General features: G+C 49.8%; 1 protein-coding gene across 6 annotated transcripts in view; it reads right to left on the reverse strand.

The window, feature by feature from the left end:
* Positions 1-6,823: 6,823 nt before the first annotated feature.
* KCNAB2 (potassium voltage-gated channel subfamily A regulatory beta subunit 2) overlaps positions 6,824-17,392 on the reverse strand; it is a 71,185-nt gene continuing 60,616 nt past the window's right edge. For all 6 annotated transcript variants that reach the window (XM_066636877.1, XM_066636875.1, XM_066636873.1 and 3 more), the window contains 6 exons: positions 13,539-13,624; positions 10,733-10,853; positions 8,271-8,365; positions 8,031-8,151; positions 7,828-7,916; positions 6,824-6,996 (listed from right to left, as the gene is read on the reverse strand). In XM_066636877.1, the coding sequence (XP_066492974.1) occupies positions 6,907-6,996; positions 7,828-7,916; positions 8,031-8,151; positions 8,271-8,365; positions 10,733-10,853; positions 13,539-13,624 (602 nt within the window). In that variant the 3' untranslated portion in view covers positions 6,824-6,906. The remainder of the gene's footprint in view (positions 6,997-7,827; positions 7,917-8,030; positions 8,152-8,270; positions 8,366-10,732; positions 10,854-13,538; positions 13,625-17,392) is intronic.

Here is a 17,392-nt window from a genome sequence, read left to right on the forward strand (position 1 = left end):
AACATTTGATTAAGAGAAGAGGAAACTGCAGCATCCTCGTCAGTGATACTAAGAGACATTTATTATTATTATTATTACTACTACTACTACTACTACTACTACTACTACTACTACTACTACTACTACTATTATTATTATTATTATTATTATTATTATTATTATTATTATTATTATATCGTTCTCCAAGAAAAATGGCATAGGTGGGGATTTTGAAGTCCGCTTAAAATCTGAAAGGGAAGAGGCACGCTGAAGCTCCCATGGGAGGGAGTTCCACAGTCTGGGGAGCTACTGTAGAGAATACAGGCGAAGGAGCCCAGTGCAGCTCAGATTAAAAGATGAAGCTGGAAGAAGCTCCAGGGGCTGGCCAGCATCAGTCTTGTAATGGAGGTATCCTAGCTCAGAGAAAGGGGGGAGGGGATGGATCTTGGAGGCATCAGCATGGATCCCCTTTCCAATTTCTTCTCCTTCCATAGGGCAAAGCTGGCCTGAGAATGGCAGTGCCACTGACACAAGAATTGGGCCCAAGAATTAACAGATAAAAGCTGACCAAAATATTCTCAGCCAGCTCTGACGGAGAAATCTGATGGAGCCATGGAGAGAAGCTAACTAATCAGGTGCCCGAAAACGTCCTTTTTTCATGATGCAGATTTTACTTGGCTTGAGAAACCAGAAGTGCCCTTCTAAGGCGAGGCTGAGCACAGCTTCCCTGGGCTTCAGAAAGCCTCCATATATGACTGGAAGGCGCTTCTAGTTGCGTCAAAGAGGTCATGTGAGGCCCTCTGGCAGTTTTGGAGCCTGCCAATAAAGTGGACCTCTTTGTAGCAGTTGTCCAATGGTCCTGTCGCTGGCCTCAGTCTTCCCCATCTGCAATATGGGGAGAATGTCACTTCCTTACTTGACAGGGCTGTTGGAAAAATTCCATAAAGATCCTACAGGTGTAGGGCTTTGCAGACTCTGAAAAGTGAAATACGAACACTAAGTCTCATTAACAACTACCCATCGGTATCCATTTGGCTGCCATTTTTTTTTGCACAGAATGCCCCTAGACCCTAAAATTTTTTTTAAAAAATTGCATGGACATTTTATCCACAGAACAACATTGTGATGTAGGGGGGAGTGATGGGTTCCATGTCTCCCTGGCAAGCCTCATGCATGTGTGGGGATTTGAATCTGCAATCCAGGGGCAACTCCAAACCCTGCTGGCCAAGCTTTATGCTTTGGGTGGTGGTTTCCTATCCAGCAAGTCAAATCTTGATGGCTCACTTTCTGCTGAGGAAACCGAAAGACGAAGACAGGCAAAGAAAGAGAGTCGCTTTCTCTTGTGGCAGTCAAATAAGGCTTGATCTTTTTATTATTATTATTATTATTATTATTATTATTAGTTGTTCATTCCGTAAATACAGAAGCTGTCTTATCAGTCCGAATCGTCGTTGAGAAGCATGATTGATGGGTGGGCCAACAGCTGTAGCCTAGAAGGGGGACGCAGGGAGCTTTGGATTTCACAGTCATATATGTCGTTTCTGGAGAAGTGGGGTGGGGTCACGAAGGGGGGATTGTGTGTTTCCTCTTTTGGGACGTATAAAAAAAGGACTTGCTTTTTTATTTACATACATGGAATCTAACAGAAAGACGCTGGGCGTTTAACAGTGGTGGAGTCAGAGATCCCACCCGCGTCCCCCTCCGGCTGCAATGGCTTTTCCATGCTCAAGAGGACTCTCGAACATTGTTGAGAACAGCTAATACAGACAACAGGGGGATGAGACGGGGAAAGTTGGGTGGGGTGTGTGTGAAAGCCTCACGTACACACACGTACACCCAGCACATACATGTGGACATATCTGAAAAAGGGACAGACCACAGAGGTGTCCGGAGATTGAATGAAAGTGTGGAATGGAAAAACGAGGAAGGGCTCTTATTTATTGCACTTCTGCTTATAAGGACTGGGTGACCCACTTGAGGTTGGAAACTATCCCTCCGCCCCCACTGAGAGTTGCAAGGACGTCTGGTTTAGGACCCTCTGGCACTAAATACCACCCCTCCTTGAGATTGGGCATACCTCCTGCTGCCTGATGTCCCAAAGCGCGGAGGAGGCGAGAGCAATGGGCTAGAGTGTCAGAGCCGTTGCTGGAACTGGACACTCTAGCCCACCACTCTTCTCTCCCCCATACCCTTTTCTACTCCATTCCTCTCTGAATCCAGTCACTCAAGTTGCTCAATTCTGCTTGGAGGACCTTAAGACGGTTGTGCTTCTTGGGGCAGGGACCCCTCTCTTTTGCTCTTGTTATTTCTAACTCTGTGAAAACTTGGGGGCTACATAAAGAACGGAGAAGAAAGGTACGACAGAGACTTCAAACAAAAGATGGCTTACTTGTTACAGGGCGCTCTTGCAGTTTGAACTCTTTAAGCCTGTCACCTGTCAAAACATCTTCCAATATCTGAATTGAGCAGTGCCATTTGCCAAGTAACTCCCTTGACTGTGGGTTGGCTTTCGATATACTGCTGAAGAGTTCAAACTGCTGGTTGCTCCCTTACTTCAGGCTGCAGATGTGAGAATCCCAGTTTTAAATACTCCCTGCAAGCAGAAAACTAGCATGACAAGGATGAGCTAAATTAGCATAACATGTTCATTTTCTACCTGCAGGGAGTTAAAACAAAACGTGGGAAAACAGACAAAACATGATTTGCCCACCTGCTGTCTGAAGCAGACCAGTTCATTATCCTCTCTAATATCTCTTTCAACTCCATATACAGTCTGGGCATTTCTTCTCTTGCTTTAAAAAAGTCTGTGTTCACTTTTTGCTAACACGGTTGGCCCAACCTTCAGTTGAGGATGGCTGCAGATTTCTCAAGGGGATGGAGTTCTCCAACTGCCCACTGAAAGGGTCTTCCATTGCAGTGGAGACATGGAATTGATCACATGGCTGTTTTCTTGAGGGGGGGGCAACCCAAGCATGCATGTGCAGGAGGGAGGGGTAAGGAAATGCTTTTGATGGAAGCTCCTCTTGGAAACAATTTGGGGAGGGAAAGACACACATACGAAAATAGTTCCCATCCACATGGGAAGAAGTTTGTTTAAAAACAACACAAAGCCTTGTGCGGCTCAGCCTTGCTATGTGATGCAAAAAAGAGTAAACACACCACTGAAGGAACCCACTTTGGACTGGAGACCCGGTCCGGTGCTTTTAGATTGCTCCCAAACGGGCAGCCCCTGAGCTCCTCTTGTGTGTGCAGCGGGCAGCTGCACCCTGATTGTCCTCCCAAAGGGAAAAAGAATCAACTGAAAGGAACAAGGACACCCCTCCCCCCCCAGTTGTGGGTGTTTTTTTCCCATGGATCGTCATCGCAAACTGCATGCAGCTAATGAACCCCCCAGCCCGGAATGGGAGGCCAACGGCCACGGAGGGCAAGAGCGATGAGAACATTATTGCAACCCACCTTGGCTGCCCAACTCATTGTTTTGCACCAATACCTGGAAAGTTTCACCAAGAGCGTCTACGTTACAGTACGGAGAGGGAGATCTAAAACAGGGATCATAAATGCAACGGGCTTGGCAAGCAGAATCTGATTACCGACAAAGGAAATGAATCCATAGTCCGGCCATCCAAGGAAGGAGACCACAAATTCACAAGTTGGTAATGGACAAGCAGAAGGGAAGCAAGCTCATGGACATCATGTCACTCCTCCACCTGGAACGGATTTGAGGTCTGAGGGTTTCTGCCTTCACCTCCTGCTTGTCAGCTTCTCATTGGGGCATCTGATCGACCAAGGGGATGCAGGGTGAACCAGACACTCTGATGGGCCCTAGCTGGGCACTTCCCGTGCAGCCATGTTCCACCCAAGAACAACCTCAAAACATCCAAAAGTTCTGGCTGCAGGATTGGGCCCACGGATCCATACAGCATCCCTCTTTCTCCCAATGATCAAATAAATGCCTCCGGGAAGCCCACAGGCAGGAGATCTAAAAGGAAGAGCCCTCTCTCGCAGCCACTCCTCAGCCCATGGCTTTCCATGATCAAGGGTCCATTCTTAACCAACATGGCTAATAAATTCAGAGCAGCTCTGCTGGGTCATGCCAAAGGTCCACTTAGTCCAGCACCCCATTTCCTGAGGTTGCCAAGCAGATGCCCTCAGAATACCAGATACTGGGGAGGGCACCAGGACGCAGGTTGTATCTTGTTGTCTTGTATGCTTCCTGAAGCATCTGGTGGGCCACTGTGAGATACAGGAAGCTGGACTAGATGGGCCTTTGGCCTGATCCACTGGGGCTCTTCTTATGCCTGAATGGGAAGCCCACAAGCAGGGAATGAAGGCAGAGACCTCTCGCACGGTTACTCCCCTGCAAATGGCATTCAGAAATAAACTGCTGCTGAACCTGGAGGTAGAGCACTGATCCAGCACATGGTCATCTCAACACCTCTTTTGGCTAAATCCGTGTTCAGGGGCTGGCACACATTAATGAGGAGTTGCTAGGTAGATCTCACTGCATTTTCTGCCCTTGCAGTTTCAGGCACTCCAAAAATGCTGGAGGTAAGGAGAATGGGTCTCAGAGAGGCATCACTTCCCATGTAACATTTCTGCATCTATTTCACTTCCTGGTCGCTTTGAGTGAAACAGGTCCAGCAGGTTGCTGAACCGAGGAAAACCTACTGAACCTCTTTGACACAGGACAAAAGTGGGAAGAGTGAAAGAGGCCTTCTCATGGCCTCTGGTTCTATGGACAAAACCTGTCTCCAGCTGTCCTCGGGATCACAATTTCTGGATCACCGTTTCAAGAATTATTTCCAAACTCGGTAGTCTTTTTTTCACTGGACCTCTTTGCTTTTAATTGTTAGGGATGCGTCATAGGAAAAGGGGGGAAAAACACCCAAATTTCAGTTTTAACAGCATGCCCCAAACTGGTTTGCTGGCCGTGCAAATTGGGAATTGGCCTGTGGAACTACAGTTAACTTGCTTCAGAACCCACTTGAAACTTCAGGAAACATGGAAGTGTGGATGAGCTCCTGAACCCGAATCCTATACACGTATACTCACAGAAGTAAGTTATACTAAGTGCCATGGGGCTTATGTCCAAGTAAGCACGTTTAGGACTGCAGCCTTCATTCTAAAGCTGACAAAAAGCAAACTGAATTGTCCCCCCCATTCCATCCTCCTCCATCTTGGTTCTACAGGCCCCCATAAAGAAAGGAATGAACGAACAACCGTCCAAAAATGTTGGACAAGATGCAACGCTTTGGATCAGAACTTCCAGGGTTTCAGATCTGTTGGGTGTGTGTGTGGGGGGGGGGGGTTGAATATTGATTTTTATTTCACCGAGAGCTATTCAGTCCAGTATCCTGCTAAGGCACGATTCACACAGGGTGGCTGAATCAGCGAAGGAGACACACTGTGCTCGGTGGCTGTTTTGTCCCACTTTGTTCCAGAGGTGGCAAGACTGGACAAGAAGTTTGACATGTTGGGCTCCTTACCCCTGTGGCGCTGCTTTCCTGGGAGGAGGACTAGGGGGACATTCATGCCATTATCTGCCCACAGGGCCCTCCATCAGGACGTTACTGGCGCAGCGTGGGACAGAAGAGGTTTGCTTTTCCATTGTGAATCGGGCCGGAGCCGATTCTTGGAAGGGGGGCTGATGGGGACACACGCACCTCGAGGTTCAGGGAAAAGGGCAAATGTTGGCTCTCCCTGGAATTCCTCCTCCCCGCCTGTCTTTTGCAAGAGAGCTGCAAAGGGTGTCAACCTGGCCGCTTGATTCTGAGCTGTTCTGAAAAGCGCAAAGGCCACAAATGGGTTGGGCCTGACAGGAGGACCCCAGCCAGCCCCGACATGGACAGGGGGTTCTTGTCTGGGCTGAGTGGGAATGTCACTGTTGGGAGACTGAGGACTGATTGAGAAAGAATGATAGGGTGAGTCATACTGAGGGGCTCCCTTCTTTCTGACCAGCATTGCTCTGATGCACGGCCAAAATATCTCGCGCCTCCCCAGCACTGGTCACGGGCCCCCTGCCGAACAGCGAGGGCAGCTGAACTACAGCTTCCGGCGGCTGCTGATCTCATCTCAATGGATGAGAAGGCCTCCCCCACCCCCAAAACTACAGAAAGAGCAATGGCTTTTGCTGACAGGTCTACAGGATGCCCCACGACGCATGGTCCACGGGACCTCGTATAGAGTCCGGGGTGGGGAGCAACTTTCCGCCACTCCTCCCCAGCGGCTCCACCGATTCACTTGGAATCTGTCTCATTTGCAAACTTAAAGAAAACAAGAAACAGAAATCAGAGAAGAGGAGATGGTTGGGAAGGACACATGCGAACGTCCCAAAAAGCGGCTTCTAACACGCCTAGGAGGGCGGCCAAGGCACATTCCTCGAAGCTCTTCTAGCCAAGCTCCTATAAACATGGACAGTGTATTTAACCGTCACCTTAACTCTGCCCATCAGAAAATTAAAAGGAAAGAAAATTAAAAATCAGTGCCAGCTCTGGCTGGTCGAGCCACTGGAAGACAACTTGGATGACTCCAGGCCCCGCGGCACTCTCTGTGCGTACGAGTTGTTGGTTGGAATTAAAGAACCAGCACCGCAACGGAAAACAGAAAAGGAAGGATTGCTTCTCCCTTCCGGAAAGAGAGAAGCATGTCGCCAAGATCGACCTAACCTTCCACATGCCCTTTCCCAACCTGCAGCATTTCTTAAAAAAAGAAGAAAAAACTAAGTAATAAAATAAAAATTAAAAGTTAAGAAGCCTACGCAGTCTCGCGACGATTGAAAAACGGTTTCTCTTGAACGTCTTCGGACGTGTGGTAGTAATTCTTGGCTGCGCACCAGACTCTCGACTTGGCTTCGATATAGCTTTAAGCAAGCGAACGGGAAAAGGCTAGGAGTTGAGGAGGACAAGTCCAGGCGGACGGGATTCTCGATTAGGACCGGTAGTCTTTTTTGCTGTAGGGTTTATTACCCAAAATACTATCAATCTCATGGATAATAGAAGAGGATAGTTTCGGAAGAACCTGTTGGACAGAAAGATGGAGAAGAGAAAGAGAACAAAAAGGAACTCCAAGTTAAGATGGTGATTTCTCCTGGGAGAAACGGCAGAACTTGAATGGATCAGGAAATTTGATCCTGTTTGTTCCGGCTTGAACAGAGACAAAGGTTTCTGGTCCTGCGACATCAGGTAATACGGTCTAGCTGTAAAATCAGCATTTCAGAAGGGACAGTGGCTGTCCCTAAGGTGACAGGCTGTGTAAGGAACAGCATCTGGAGTTCTATCTCAGGTGCTGGGAAATGTTAGTCTGATCGCAGGTGGATACAAACATTAGCACGCAGTTTCAAGCTGAAACGTGGACCCCCCTACCTATCAGTGCACCAGACACAGCCATTCCTCCTCCCACTCCCTGGACTTGGATAGGAACAGAGGGAGGAGAGTGGCAGGCTAGAAGGGCAGACACTTTAGGTCACCATTCTCCTCTCTTCCTCTTTCGCTCTATTCCAGGGAGGAGGAGGAAGAGTTGCCTGCGGTGATTGTCTAGTAGTGGATGGGCCAGCCTTCCCACCCATGTGAGCTTTGCACTCACAGGGGGATCTGAACTTGCACCCTCCTGCTCTAAGTCTGGTGATCTATTCACAGGCTTTTGGTACTTTGCACTTTGGGTTCCTCCAAATTTCTGGGTTTGACAGAGCATTTGGTAAAGGGGAGGGGCAATTTGTCACAGTGCCCTGTTCATGCCGTTCCTGGAGACCTCTGGCTGGGGGCCTGAAGACAGTCCTGAAGAACACTTTGTTTCCGCACAAGACCAGAAAACATCACAATGGTCAAAACTGGGACGGGGAGGGAGGCTCACCTGTATTGCTCCAATATTTTCCATTAGCTGGTCCGCATTGGAAGCCCCCAGCAGAACTGAGCTGACCCCTTCGTTCCTCAAACACCAGGCTGGGGGGGGGAAGCCAGAACATGAGCAGAGGAACTCTATTCTTAAGAGGCAGTGGGAGGAGGGCACAGACTCCTCCAAGGAGAAAAGTCAGGGGTGAAACCATTTCCACTTACCGATGGCGAGCTGGGGTAGGGTGCAGCCCAGCCGCTCCGCGATGGCCTGCAGCTCCTTCAGCTTGGCTTGTTGCCGCCTCCCTTCCTCGCTCAGGATTTTGTCTTTCAGCCACTGGTAACCCTGAAGATTGAGGAGCAGGGAGAGAGGAGACAGCGATACGGGGCTCAGCTACGCGATGGACTCTGAACCGCTTCCAACCCCGTTCGAACTGCAAAGAATGAGTCCCGCTCCCCACTCACTTTTAGTGATGCTCGGGAGTAGGGTGGGATCCCCCCGTCGTATTTCCCCGACACAATTCCACAGGCTAATGGGGACCACGTCATGGCGCCCACACCTGGGAAGAGAAAAGAGAAGCGTTGAGGTAATAGGGAGAGGAAAGACCTTCTGTTTACAACAAGGTTGTGGCCATTCTTGTGAATGAGTCCAGGAGGGCATATATCTTCCTCCATCCTCGTTCCCAACCTGCAGTAATGACATGGGGAGAAAGCGACAACGTTTCAAGGGAAGAACCGGAGGCATCACTGTGTGGATCGCATCGGAAGCTGCCTCATACCTGAGCCTGACCCTTGGTCTCTCCAGCTCAGCATTGTCTGACTCTGACAGGCAACAGCTCTCCAGGGCTTCAGGCAGAGCAGGGTCTCCTACATGGAGACATGTCTCCTACATGGAGACAGGGTCTCCTACATGGAGCTGACCCCTGAGCTATCCCCTTCCCATGGACAGAGTAGGTGGGTGTGAGATTTCATTTGGCAGGGGGACAACATTCTCAGCAAGACTAAAAGTCTCCTCTCTTGTATGCCTTCAGCATTTAATTATACAATAAAGCAGAACATATATAAGTGGTTATTCCCTTCCAGGTGCTGCCTTATTCAGTGATTTAATCTTCACTGATTTTCCTCCATGCGGTTTGCATGTTTTGACCCCCTCCCGCCTTCATGTTATCCTCACAGCAACCCCACAAGGCACGTCAGGCTTGGAGGTAGCAACTGGTCCAGTCACCCACTAAGCGTTGGGACTGAGTGGACCTTCCTGGTCTAAGCCCAGTGCTCTAACCACTACTCCATATTGTCTGTCAGAAGCAAAGTGCGATCCCCCCATCCTTGCCATTCCTGAGCACTGGAGAACCCAACTAGCAGCCTTCCAGGATGAGACCACAGGAGCAGTTGATCATGCAGTGCAGTCTTGACCCCTCCCTCTGTTTAAGATTTGGTTGAGTCCCAGAGCCACAACATCCCCAGATTTTGTTCCAAACCCAACGCCAGGGTTGGTGGGGTGACAGCCTTCACTTCATTCTGCATCCTCCTTCCTCCTCCTCCTCTCACAGCATCACCAGCAGAGATTGTCATTGCTTCTCTAACAGTGCCATCCTATGAGTGTCTATTCAGAAGCAAATTCCATTGAGCTAAGTGGGATTTACTCCCAGTTAAGCATGCATAGGATGGAAGCCTAAATGAGTCACTGTTCTGGGCTTGCCTCTTTTGATGAGAAAGCACCCAGAAGCTGACTCACTCAGGAACACAAGGGGGTAGCTCTTCATCTTCCAGTCACCCAAAGGAATCTGTGCGCAAGGGAGTGCACAAGAGTGAAGGAGCACCTTCAGTTTTAATCCAGAAAGGAATTATACCTTTTAGCAATCAGGCTACACTAGGGATGAGATGGTCTTGGATTCATTTCTCACTCAGGTCGACCCGCCCTTGTGGCCAACTAAGATAACTACCTTAGGTAGTTGACTGGAAGAGGCACACTTGGTTTCCAACATCACTTGTTCTCCTGCCCCTGGATTCAGAAAGGAAGAATGGGGTGGGGGAAGCTGGTGTACCAACGAATGGGGGGAATGGAAAATAATTGGCATGCCACCTTACCTGAGAGGTCTTGGATGGGCCCGGGGTGAACAAAAATTTTACCAGCCAACTCCAAAGACATGAAGACAAGCAGGGGATGCTGAGTGACGGGGGGAGTGGGAAGAGGCAAAAGTTCAACCACTGCTTGCTCAGGATTAAATATTCTGACCACAGGTCGCCATGTCCAGCCCCTCCTTTCCTTCTGTTACTGGCATGAATGATAGTTAATGCTCTAAGTGTGTTCTAATCCCCTTTCCTGCCAGCAGCAGGGAAGGTTAATGGAAAACGATTAGTGGAAGTGTCTCTGCTTTTGGCTGGGTGGGGTGATGGTGGATAGATATTTTTATGCTTGAAAGCAGTCTGGGATAGTGCTGACCCGGGTCACAACAGTGGCACCAGGGAAAGAATGCTGGACCCTCATCCCTTCCCTGCACTGGGAAGCCAGCATCAGCAGTGAGTGACATATCGGTGCAATGTGATCCACATGCCCCAATCTCAAACAGGAGGGAAAGCCTTTAAGACCATGCCTACTGTGATACTTTCCTAAGATGGTGCACAGGTGTATGCTTTTTCTTCAAGACATCTCTCACCTCCCCCCTCCCCCGCCCATGCAGGGAATGGGGCCATCTTGGAAGATGCATTCCTGCTCAAGAAGAGGCATTCCTGCTGGGGAAGGAAATGCTGCTTTCATCTGAAAATGCCTCCTCTGAGTCAATGAGCTGGTATTCAGGAGTCAATATTGGACCAAAGAGCTCCATCTGATGGAAAAATGGAGCACATTCCTTCCTCCCCGACACAGTATCTGTTCCAACACGTAGAAAACAAATTAGGGCGCCAGGTGCAACGTGCAAAGCACTCACCAATCTTGTGGAAAAGCTCAGGCAGTTGCACCTCTACTTTTTCCCTCTGAAAGACGTGGTACTCGGCTTGCTCGCAGATAGGGGGGATGAGATTAAACTGCCGTGCCACCGAGTAGGCTTCCTGTGGAGGGGGGGGGGGGAGAGACAAAGTCAGAGGAACCATCTGCAGCGCCACAGGGAGGCCGGCGTTGCTCTTCGGCCCACAGTGGCATGGTTAACACCTCCTCCCCCAGGGCTAAAACCGGTGCAGCTGCTGTTACACCTCCCACTCTCTGGTTTGGAAAGGGAAGAGGGGGACGGAGAGGAACAAGAAGTGTGGAGGCAAAGAGAGTGGGGGGCTAGAGAGTCACCAGCTTCCACACTTCCTGCTTTGCTCCGACCTCCCTTCCTTTTGGAGTCCTCAACTCTCCTTTCCTCTACATTTCCTCTTCATTCCAATGGCCTCTGGGTAAGGGAGGGGCATCGTTTGGAGCATCAAGGCATTTGCATGGGAGGGGGACACCTCTTGAGAGGCCTTGGGGGTTGGGCTGGGCCACACAGTTCCTGACAACATGCTACGTTTGGGTTCTCTCATCGCTAAGTCACTACAGACAGCAACTGCGCATCTTTGAGCCCATCTAGGTAGCTTCCTTGGCAGGTTCCCAACCTCTAAAACGGGGGCAGAGGAATCTGGAGGGGATTCCGTGCAGCGTCAGAGATGCAACGAGGAGAGGCAGAACAGATGGTAGAAACAGACATCCTGTGGGGGGGGGGGGAAGAGAGGTCTTCCCAATGGATGCCTGTCAGGAACGAGATAGCTGAACACTGGGAAAGCAAAAGGCAAAAAGGCAGCCCTCTCCTCTTGAGTCAGATAATTAGAGCACTCTCTCTCCTTGGAGCAGCCGTCTTCCAAGGGGTCAGGCCGTGGTCTGGGATCTTTTCAACCAGAGCACCCAGTATCAAAACTCTGGTCTTTGGGCATCACAGGTAGCTTTGCTCCCAGGGCAACTGTCAGGTGGGGAGCTCCCCCTGGAGCCATCAAGAGCAGGGTTAGGGTAGGAGGGTGAAAGGGGCCCCCTTGCTCCGGCCACAGCACCATGTTCCAGCCTGCAACACCAGGACTCTAGGAAATGGTCCAAAGAGCAAATAAATGAATTGGGGGATCTGGAAGGATGGCGAGGTGTGTGTGGGATCTTTCATTCCAAAAAGATTTAATCCGAGGCAGCACCTCTCCAAGGTCCTAGAATGGGGAAGGGGCTGTCCCAACCATAAGAGGGTTTGAAGCTTCACCCATCTGCCCTGCTACTTTCCTGGGGCAGCCGTCATCCTGGTTAGTCCAAAATTCCTCCCTTCTGCAGGGCAAGCCAGCACCCTCCACCTCCCTCTCCACCACCCTCAGGTGAGGGTATGGCTTAGACAACCCCCTATGTATGAACAGAATTTTCTGGATAATTGGAAGCCTTTATTTTTGGAGATCTATGCATAGAACGTTTATGCTCAGAATTTTTATAGTATAGATTGCTGATTCTTTACTAATACTCTTGGAGCTTTTAAGTAATTCATTTACGTTTTGCATTTTTTAATTTTTTGGGTTATTATTCACTAATAAAAGATGAAAAAAATAATATATTCACAGGTTGAGGGATGGCTCACTGAACAAAAATACAACTGCGAGCTTTGCACTGAGCTTAGGCAATGGTCGTCAGTTTGCAAACCGCTTAAGGCACAATCCTAACCAACTTTCTAGCGCTGGCCTAGCCACAATGCAGCTCCAAGGTAAAGTAACAAACATACCCTTACCTTGAGGAGGCCCCCTTGAATGCCTCCCACTGCAGAATGCAGGGCACACCACATTGGCACAGCTATATCAGTGCTGAAAAGCTGGTTAGGATCGTGCCTTAGATATCTTGCTGACAACCCCTCTAGGGGAACCTAGTGTCGGTGAGTTCCTCTGGGTCATCTTGATTTCCACTGTGTTGCATGTGCCTTTAGAGCAGTGATTTTCAACCTTTTTCATCTCTCGGCACACTGGCAAGGCACTAAAATGGTCAAGGCACACCATCAGCTTTTTGACAATTGACAAGGCACACTGTGATGTCAGCGGGGGCTCACATCCCCGAATGGTCCTATTGATAAATGACCCTCTCCCAAATTCCCCCGGTACACCTGGGGACCATTTGCAGCACACCAGTGTGCCACGGCACAGTGGTTGAAAATGGCTTTAGAGGGAGGCCATGGTAGGCAATTTCCTGGACAACGCGTTAATGCAGGGGTGTCCAAAGTTTTTGGCAGGAGGGCCGCATTGCCTCTCTGACACTGTGTTGGGGGCCAGGGGAAAAAAAGAATTAATTTACATTTAAAATTTGAACAAATTCACATAAGTTTACATAAATGAATATATTAAAGATGAACTTACATGAATGAAGGTCTTTCAATAGCTCAGGGCCTATAAAAGGCCTTGCACAAAGCAAGGTTGGCCTTTCCTTTGTTGCCGCTGCTGCATCACAGACGTGAAACAACAAGCAGTGGAGGGAGCCCTTCATCCCACAGCTTATGCGAGAGGTCGAACAGTCGCCCTCACGCTGAGAGCAGTTGCGTCGGGCCAGTGTGTGCTCCAACAAATCACCGGAGGGCCAGAGGCTCATTGGAGACTGGGGGCTCCCTGAGGGTCGCATTGAGAGGCCTTGAGGGCCACAAGTGGCCCCAGGGCCGGGGTTTGGGCACCCCTGCGTTAATGAATGCCCGGTGCATGTAACTAGTCAAAAGGCGTGTAAATGCGTGAGAGAGCGTGACAGCCAATTTTCCCCGCAGCCCCTGCCCACGGTACCATAATTTCCATGGAGCTCCAGCGGGAGGTCCCCCAATACATGGCCATCCCTTGGTTGATGACGTGGGTCATTGCCCGCACTGTCTCTATGGAAAAGAGAGAGAGAGAGAGAAAGAGAGACGTGTCAGACCCCAGAGCGATGGGCCAGGCTGTCCGGTCGAATCAAGTCCACGACACCAAAAAACAAAACTAAAAGGAAAAGGAGGGGGGAGCATCTAATTCAGACATCTTGCAAGCAGCGTGTTGCTCCAGGCCCCAAAAAGGTGGAGGAAGGAGCCGGGCAGGGCAGCTTTTCGGAGAGCAAAAAAACACCGAACTGGAGCTCCAGGGGGATGGTCTGCCTCTGTGCGCGCGCTTGTGTGAACCTTTCTGAACGGGAGGGGGAGGAAAGGAACCAGCAGACAAAACAAACAAAGAATGACACAGACAGACAAGGATGGAAGGATGAGGGCTTGGCGGCTGGATGAGGAGACATGACAGAAGGGCTGACTGGTGAGATGCCAACGACGGCCTGGAGATGGCCAGTGCAGGGGCGGCCCACTTCTGCTCTGCTCCCCTCTTCTTTTTCTAGGGGGTGGGAGAGTGGCAGGGCATTGAGATGCTGGGACAAGAGGGGTACATGCTTGGGTAGCCAACCTCACATCTCAAGTGGGAGTCTCTGCCCACCACTGGAGGTCCCATAAGCCTGGCACAATAGCCACACTGTATGGCCAACCATCAGTCCAATCAGGAACTACAAAATCAAAAGGTATCCTGCCTCTGAAAGTTTCCACTATAGCACTTGTTTTCAGGTCTACCAAGCTGCCACGAGGTCTGCTCTCCTGCCCTCTGCCAAATGGTCATCACGCTATCTTGAGGACACGAGTTCCATAGGTCAACTGGACATTATGCAAATAAAAACTTGGGGTTTTTCTTTGTCTTCTGAGAACATGAGAAATTAATAATAAAAAGCAGTCATACTGGATCAGAACACAGGCTCCTGTTTCCAAGACTGGCCAGCATAAGAGAGTTGCACCAGTTCACAGTTGGCAACGGGGGGACGGGAAGGAGAAGAAATAATAGCCTTGTGTGTGGCAAAGAAAAGAAGCAGGGAACTCAAATATCGGGGCAGGAAGTCTGGTCTAGAGGGTAGAGCCTCCGTCTGCCTGAAGATAACATCCACAAGGTCGCCAGTTCGAGGCCACCGGCATCGTGCGACCTTGAAGCAGCTGACAAGCTGAGCCGAGTTATTCCATCTGCTCTGAGCGTGGGAGGATGGAGGCCAGAATGTGAAACCAGATCAGAAAGAAACATCTGAATGTTGTGGTTCTTGTAAGATAGAACCTTCTTTCAACTGTAAAAATCCCTACAGAGATTTAATAAGCCTGCCTATGTAAACCGCCTTGAATAAAGTCTTGAATAAAAACCAAGAAAGGCGGTATATAAATACCTGTATTATTATTATTATTACTAAGCCTTTCCATGGCTTCTTCCAGTAAACTGCACCTGGAGATGGTGGTTCTATCTAGCTATCATGGTCTGGAAGCATGTAACCCTCTGAACTTATTTTGGCACGAGAATGGTTTTTATGGGGGAGGGGGACCACGCACATCTTCAAGCCCTTGTCGTGACAAGGAAAAGACCACTTCTAACATTTTTGCACCCATTCCCTATTGCACTGGCACACATTGTGACCCACCTACGTCTGCCCCCTGCCACAGAAACAAGGATGGCAAAAATTTATGGGCTCACTTAACTATGCAAGAGCTGTCATGATTTGGCTCCCTTTCCTGAGATGCCCAAAACCAAGCCTCTGAACAGGAGATGCAGGCATCTGGTCTCGAACCCATGTGTGCACACAAACGCACTGGGGAGCTGCTGGGGTGTATTTGTTATAAGAAGGTCACCTGTTGGAGGATGTGCTCCCAATGGGGGCAGAAATGGAGCACAGCAGGCAAGAATGGGGTGGGGGGCTCGGGCAGTGACTCTTGGGATGGGAATTGGGGTGTCGTAAGGAGGGCTGGCACTTCTGACCGTTTTTGGCACTGGGGAGCTTAGAAAAAGAATCAAAAGTCCCCCTCATTTTGTGCAATTCCTCTTCCCCCCCCCCCCCAAGACTTAGGGAGATGGGTAGCCCAAAGATGTGGAATTTCCTTATCAGAAAAAGGTGTTTGTAACACAAGCAGCGACTGCAGCCCTAGAAATGCTACTGGCCTTCCAGTTTCTGGTGCATTCTAGGAGAGCCGCCACTGCCCACAGAAGAGGCAGCTTTTTTGGTTAACGGAAGACTCTGGGCTGCTACCTCTATGCCCCTAGCTCTGTTTCTGGCCCACCTCTCAATAAAAGTCGAGCATGACAGACAAGCCCATCCAACTCTGCAGTTGGCAAAAGCCTAAATGTTTTACATGCATGCTCAACCAAACAATGGCACTTATGGGTGATCCCCTTGTGGTGCCAGCCCATCGCTGCTATTCCACTCACGGGCACATGGGGGTGCAACGTTCCTTCTAGGTCATAATGGATGGCATGGGATGGAGAGGACACAGCAGACGGACCTATCCTAGATTAGCTGACCTATCTGTGACTATCCTAGACTAAGGCGCATGATGTGGAAGCACCCTTAGCTAGAGAGGGTGAGGAAACCTTGCATCACGTTCCACTATGCCTCTCCACCCCCACCCCTTTAATCCGTATAACTCAAAAGCGGGCTTTCATACTGTCTGGCCTCAGGTGGGGTGCTTGCCACCCCAGGGGTGTCATGCTCAATGGGGCCCATGATGGGTCATGGCTGTCAGGCAAAGGGGGTCAGGCTCCCCCTTTGCAGGCTATGGGGGAAAGGAGTGGCTTCACCCTTATCCTTCTCCCTATTCGTGGCTCCTTGTAGGCTCACAGGCCAGCCAGCTTCCTCACCAGCCAGCCTCTTCACCACCACTAACTTTCATCCCTGGCCTGCTCCTGCCTTATAAATGGTTTGCTGCTCCCCTCTCGACCTGACCCTTCCTCCCTCCCTAGTATGAGAAGGTCTGTTGCGGGATTGTACCCCCCTACTCCCCCTTGCTCCCTCAGTGCCTCTACTCCTCTTTGTACTCTGCCCATGTCACCTCCGTCTTCCAAAGCCTTGGAAACAGCCAAAGCGGTTTCACCATGTTCAAGCTCTCCAGGCTGTGGGCCCTGTGGCAGGGCCCTGTGGATTGGTCAAAAGTGGCTGCCAGCCAGGAGGGGAATCGCTGCCCCCGGGGTGCCTCCGGTCAGCTGAGTGCCCAGCCGGGACCCGGACACAAACTTTGTGATATTTCATTTGGTCCTAATAAAGGCATTATCTCCTTTTGAATTTTAGAGTTTTTTTCTCCCCAAAAGGACCAACCTGACTCCTTCAGGTTTTTGTGGCAAAGAAAATTGTGTCCTAACAGATTTTCACACAAGACCACCTACAGAACCCCTAAACACCTCGATTACATCTCTGAAGGCCAGGTGCAAGGGAATGACAACAGGCTATGGGTATCCTGTGGTCTTGAGTGCTCCCCGGAGGCATCTGGTGGGACACTGGGAGATGCAGAAAGCTAGACGAGATGGGTGGCCCTTAGCCTGATCCCACAGGGTTCTTCTTATGTTATATGGAACAAATTTGTTCTCAACTGCCTCTCTGAGTGGAACGTGAAACGTTCCCACCCACAGTTTGAGAATCACCGCCCTAGAGTCTTTTGGAGAAATTTTGCTCATCCCCTCTGTAATGTGATCAGACCTATTTTTAATTCATTTATTTTACAATTACCGTAGATACTCATGTATAGTACGTGAAATTTTTGCCAAGTAATCCAGCTCCAATTCTCACTTCGCCTGATCTCCGGGTCAATCAGAGGGCAGAGCCTTTCCAC

This window comes from Tiliqua scincoides, chromosome 9 (genome assembly GCF_035046505.1).
Source record: "Tiliqua scincoides isolate rTilSci1 chromosome 9, rTilSci1.hap2, whole genome shotgun sequence".
NCBI classification, from domain to species: Eukaryota; Metazoa; Chordata; class Lepidosauria; order Squamata; family Scincidae; genus Tiliqua; species Tiliqua scincoides.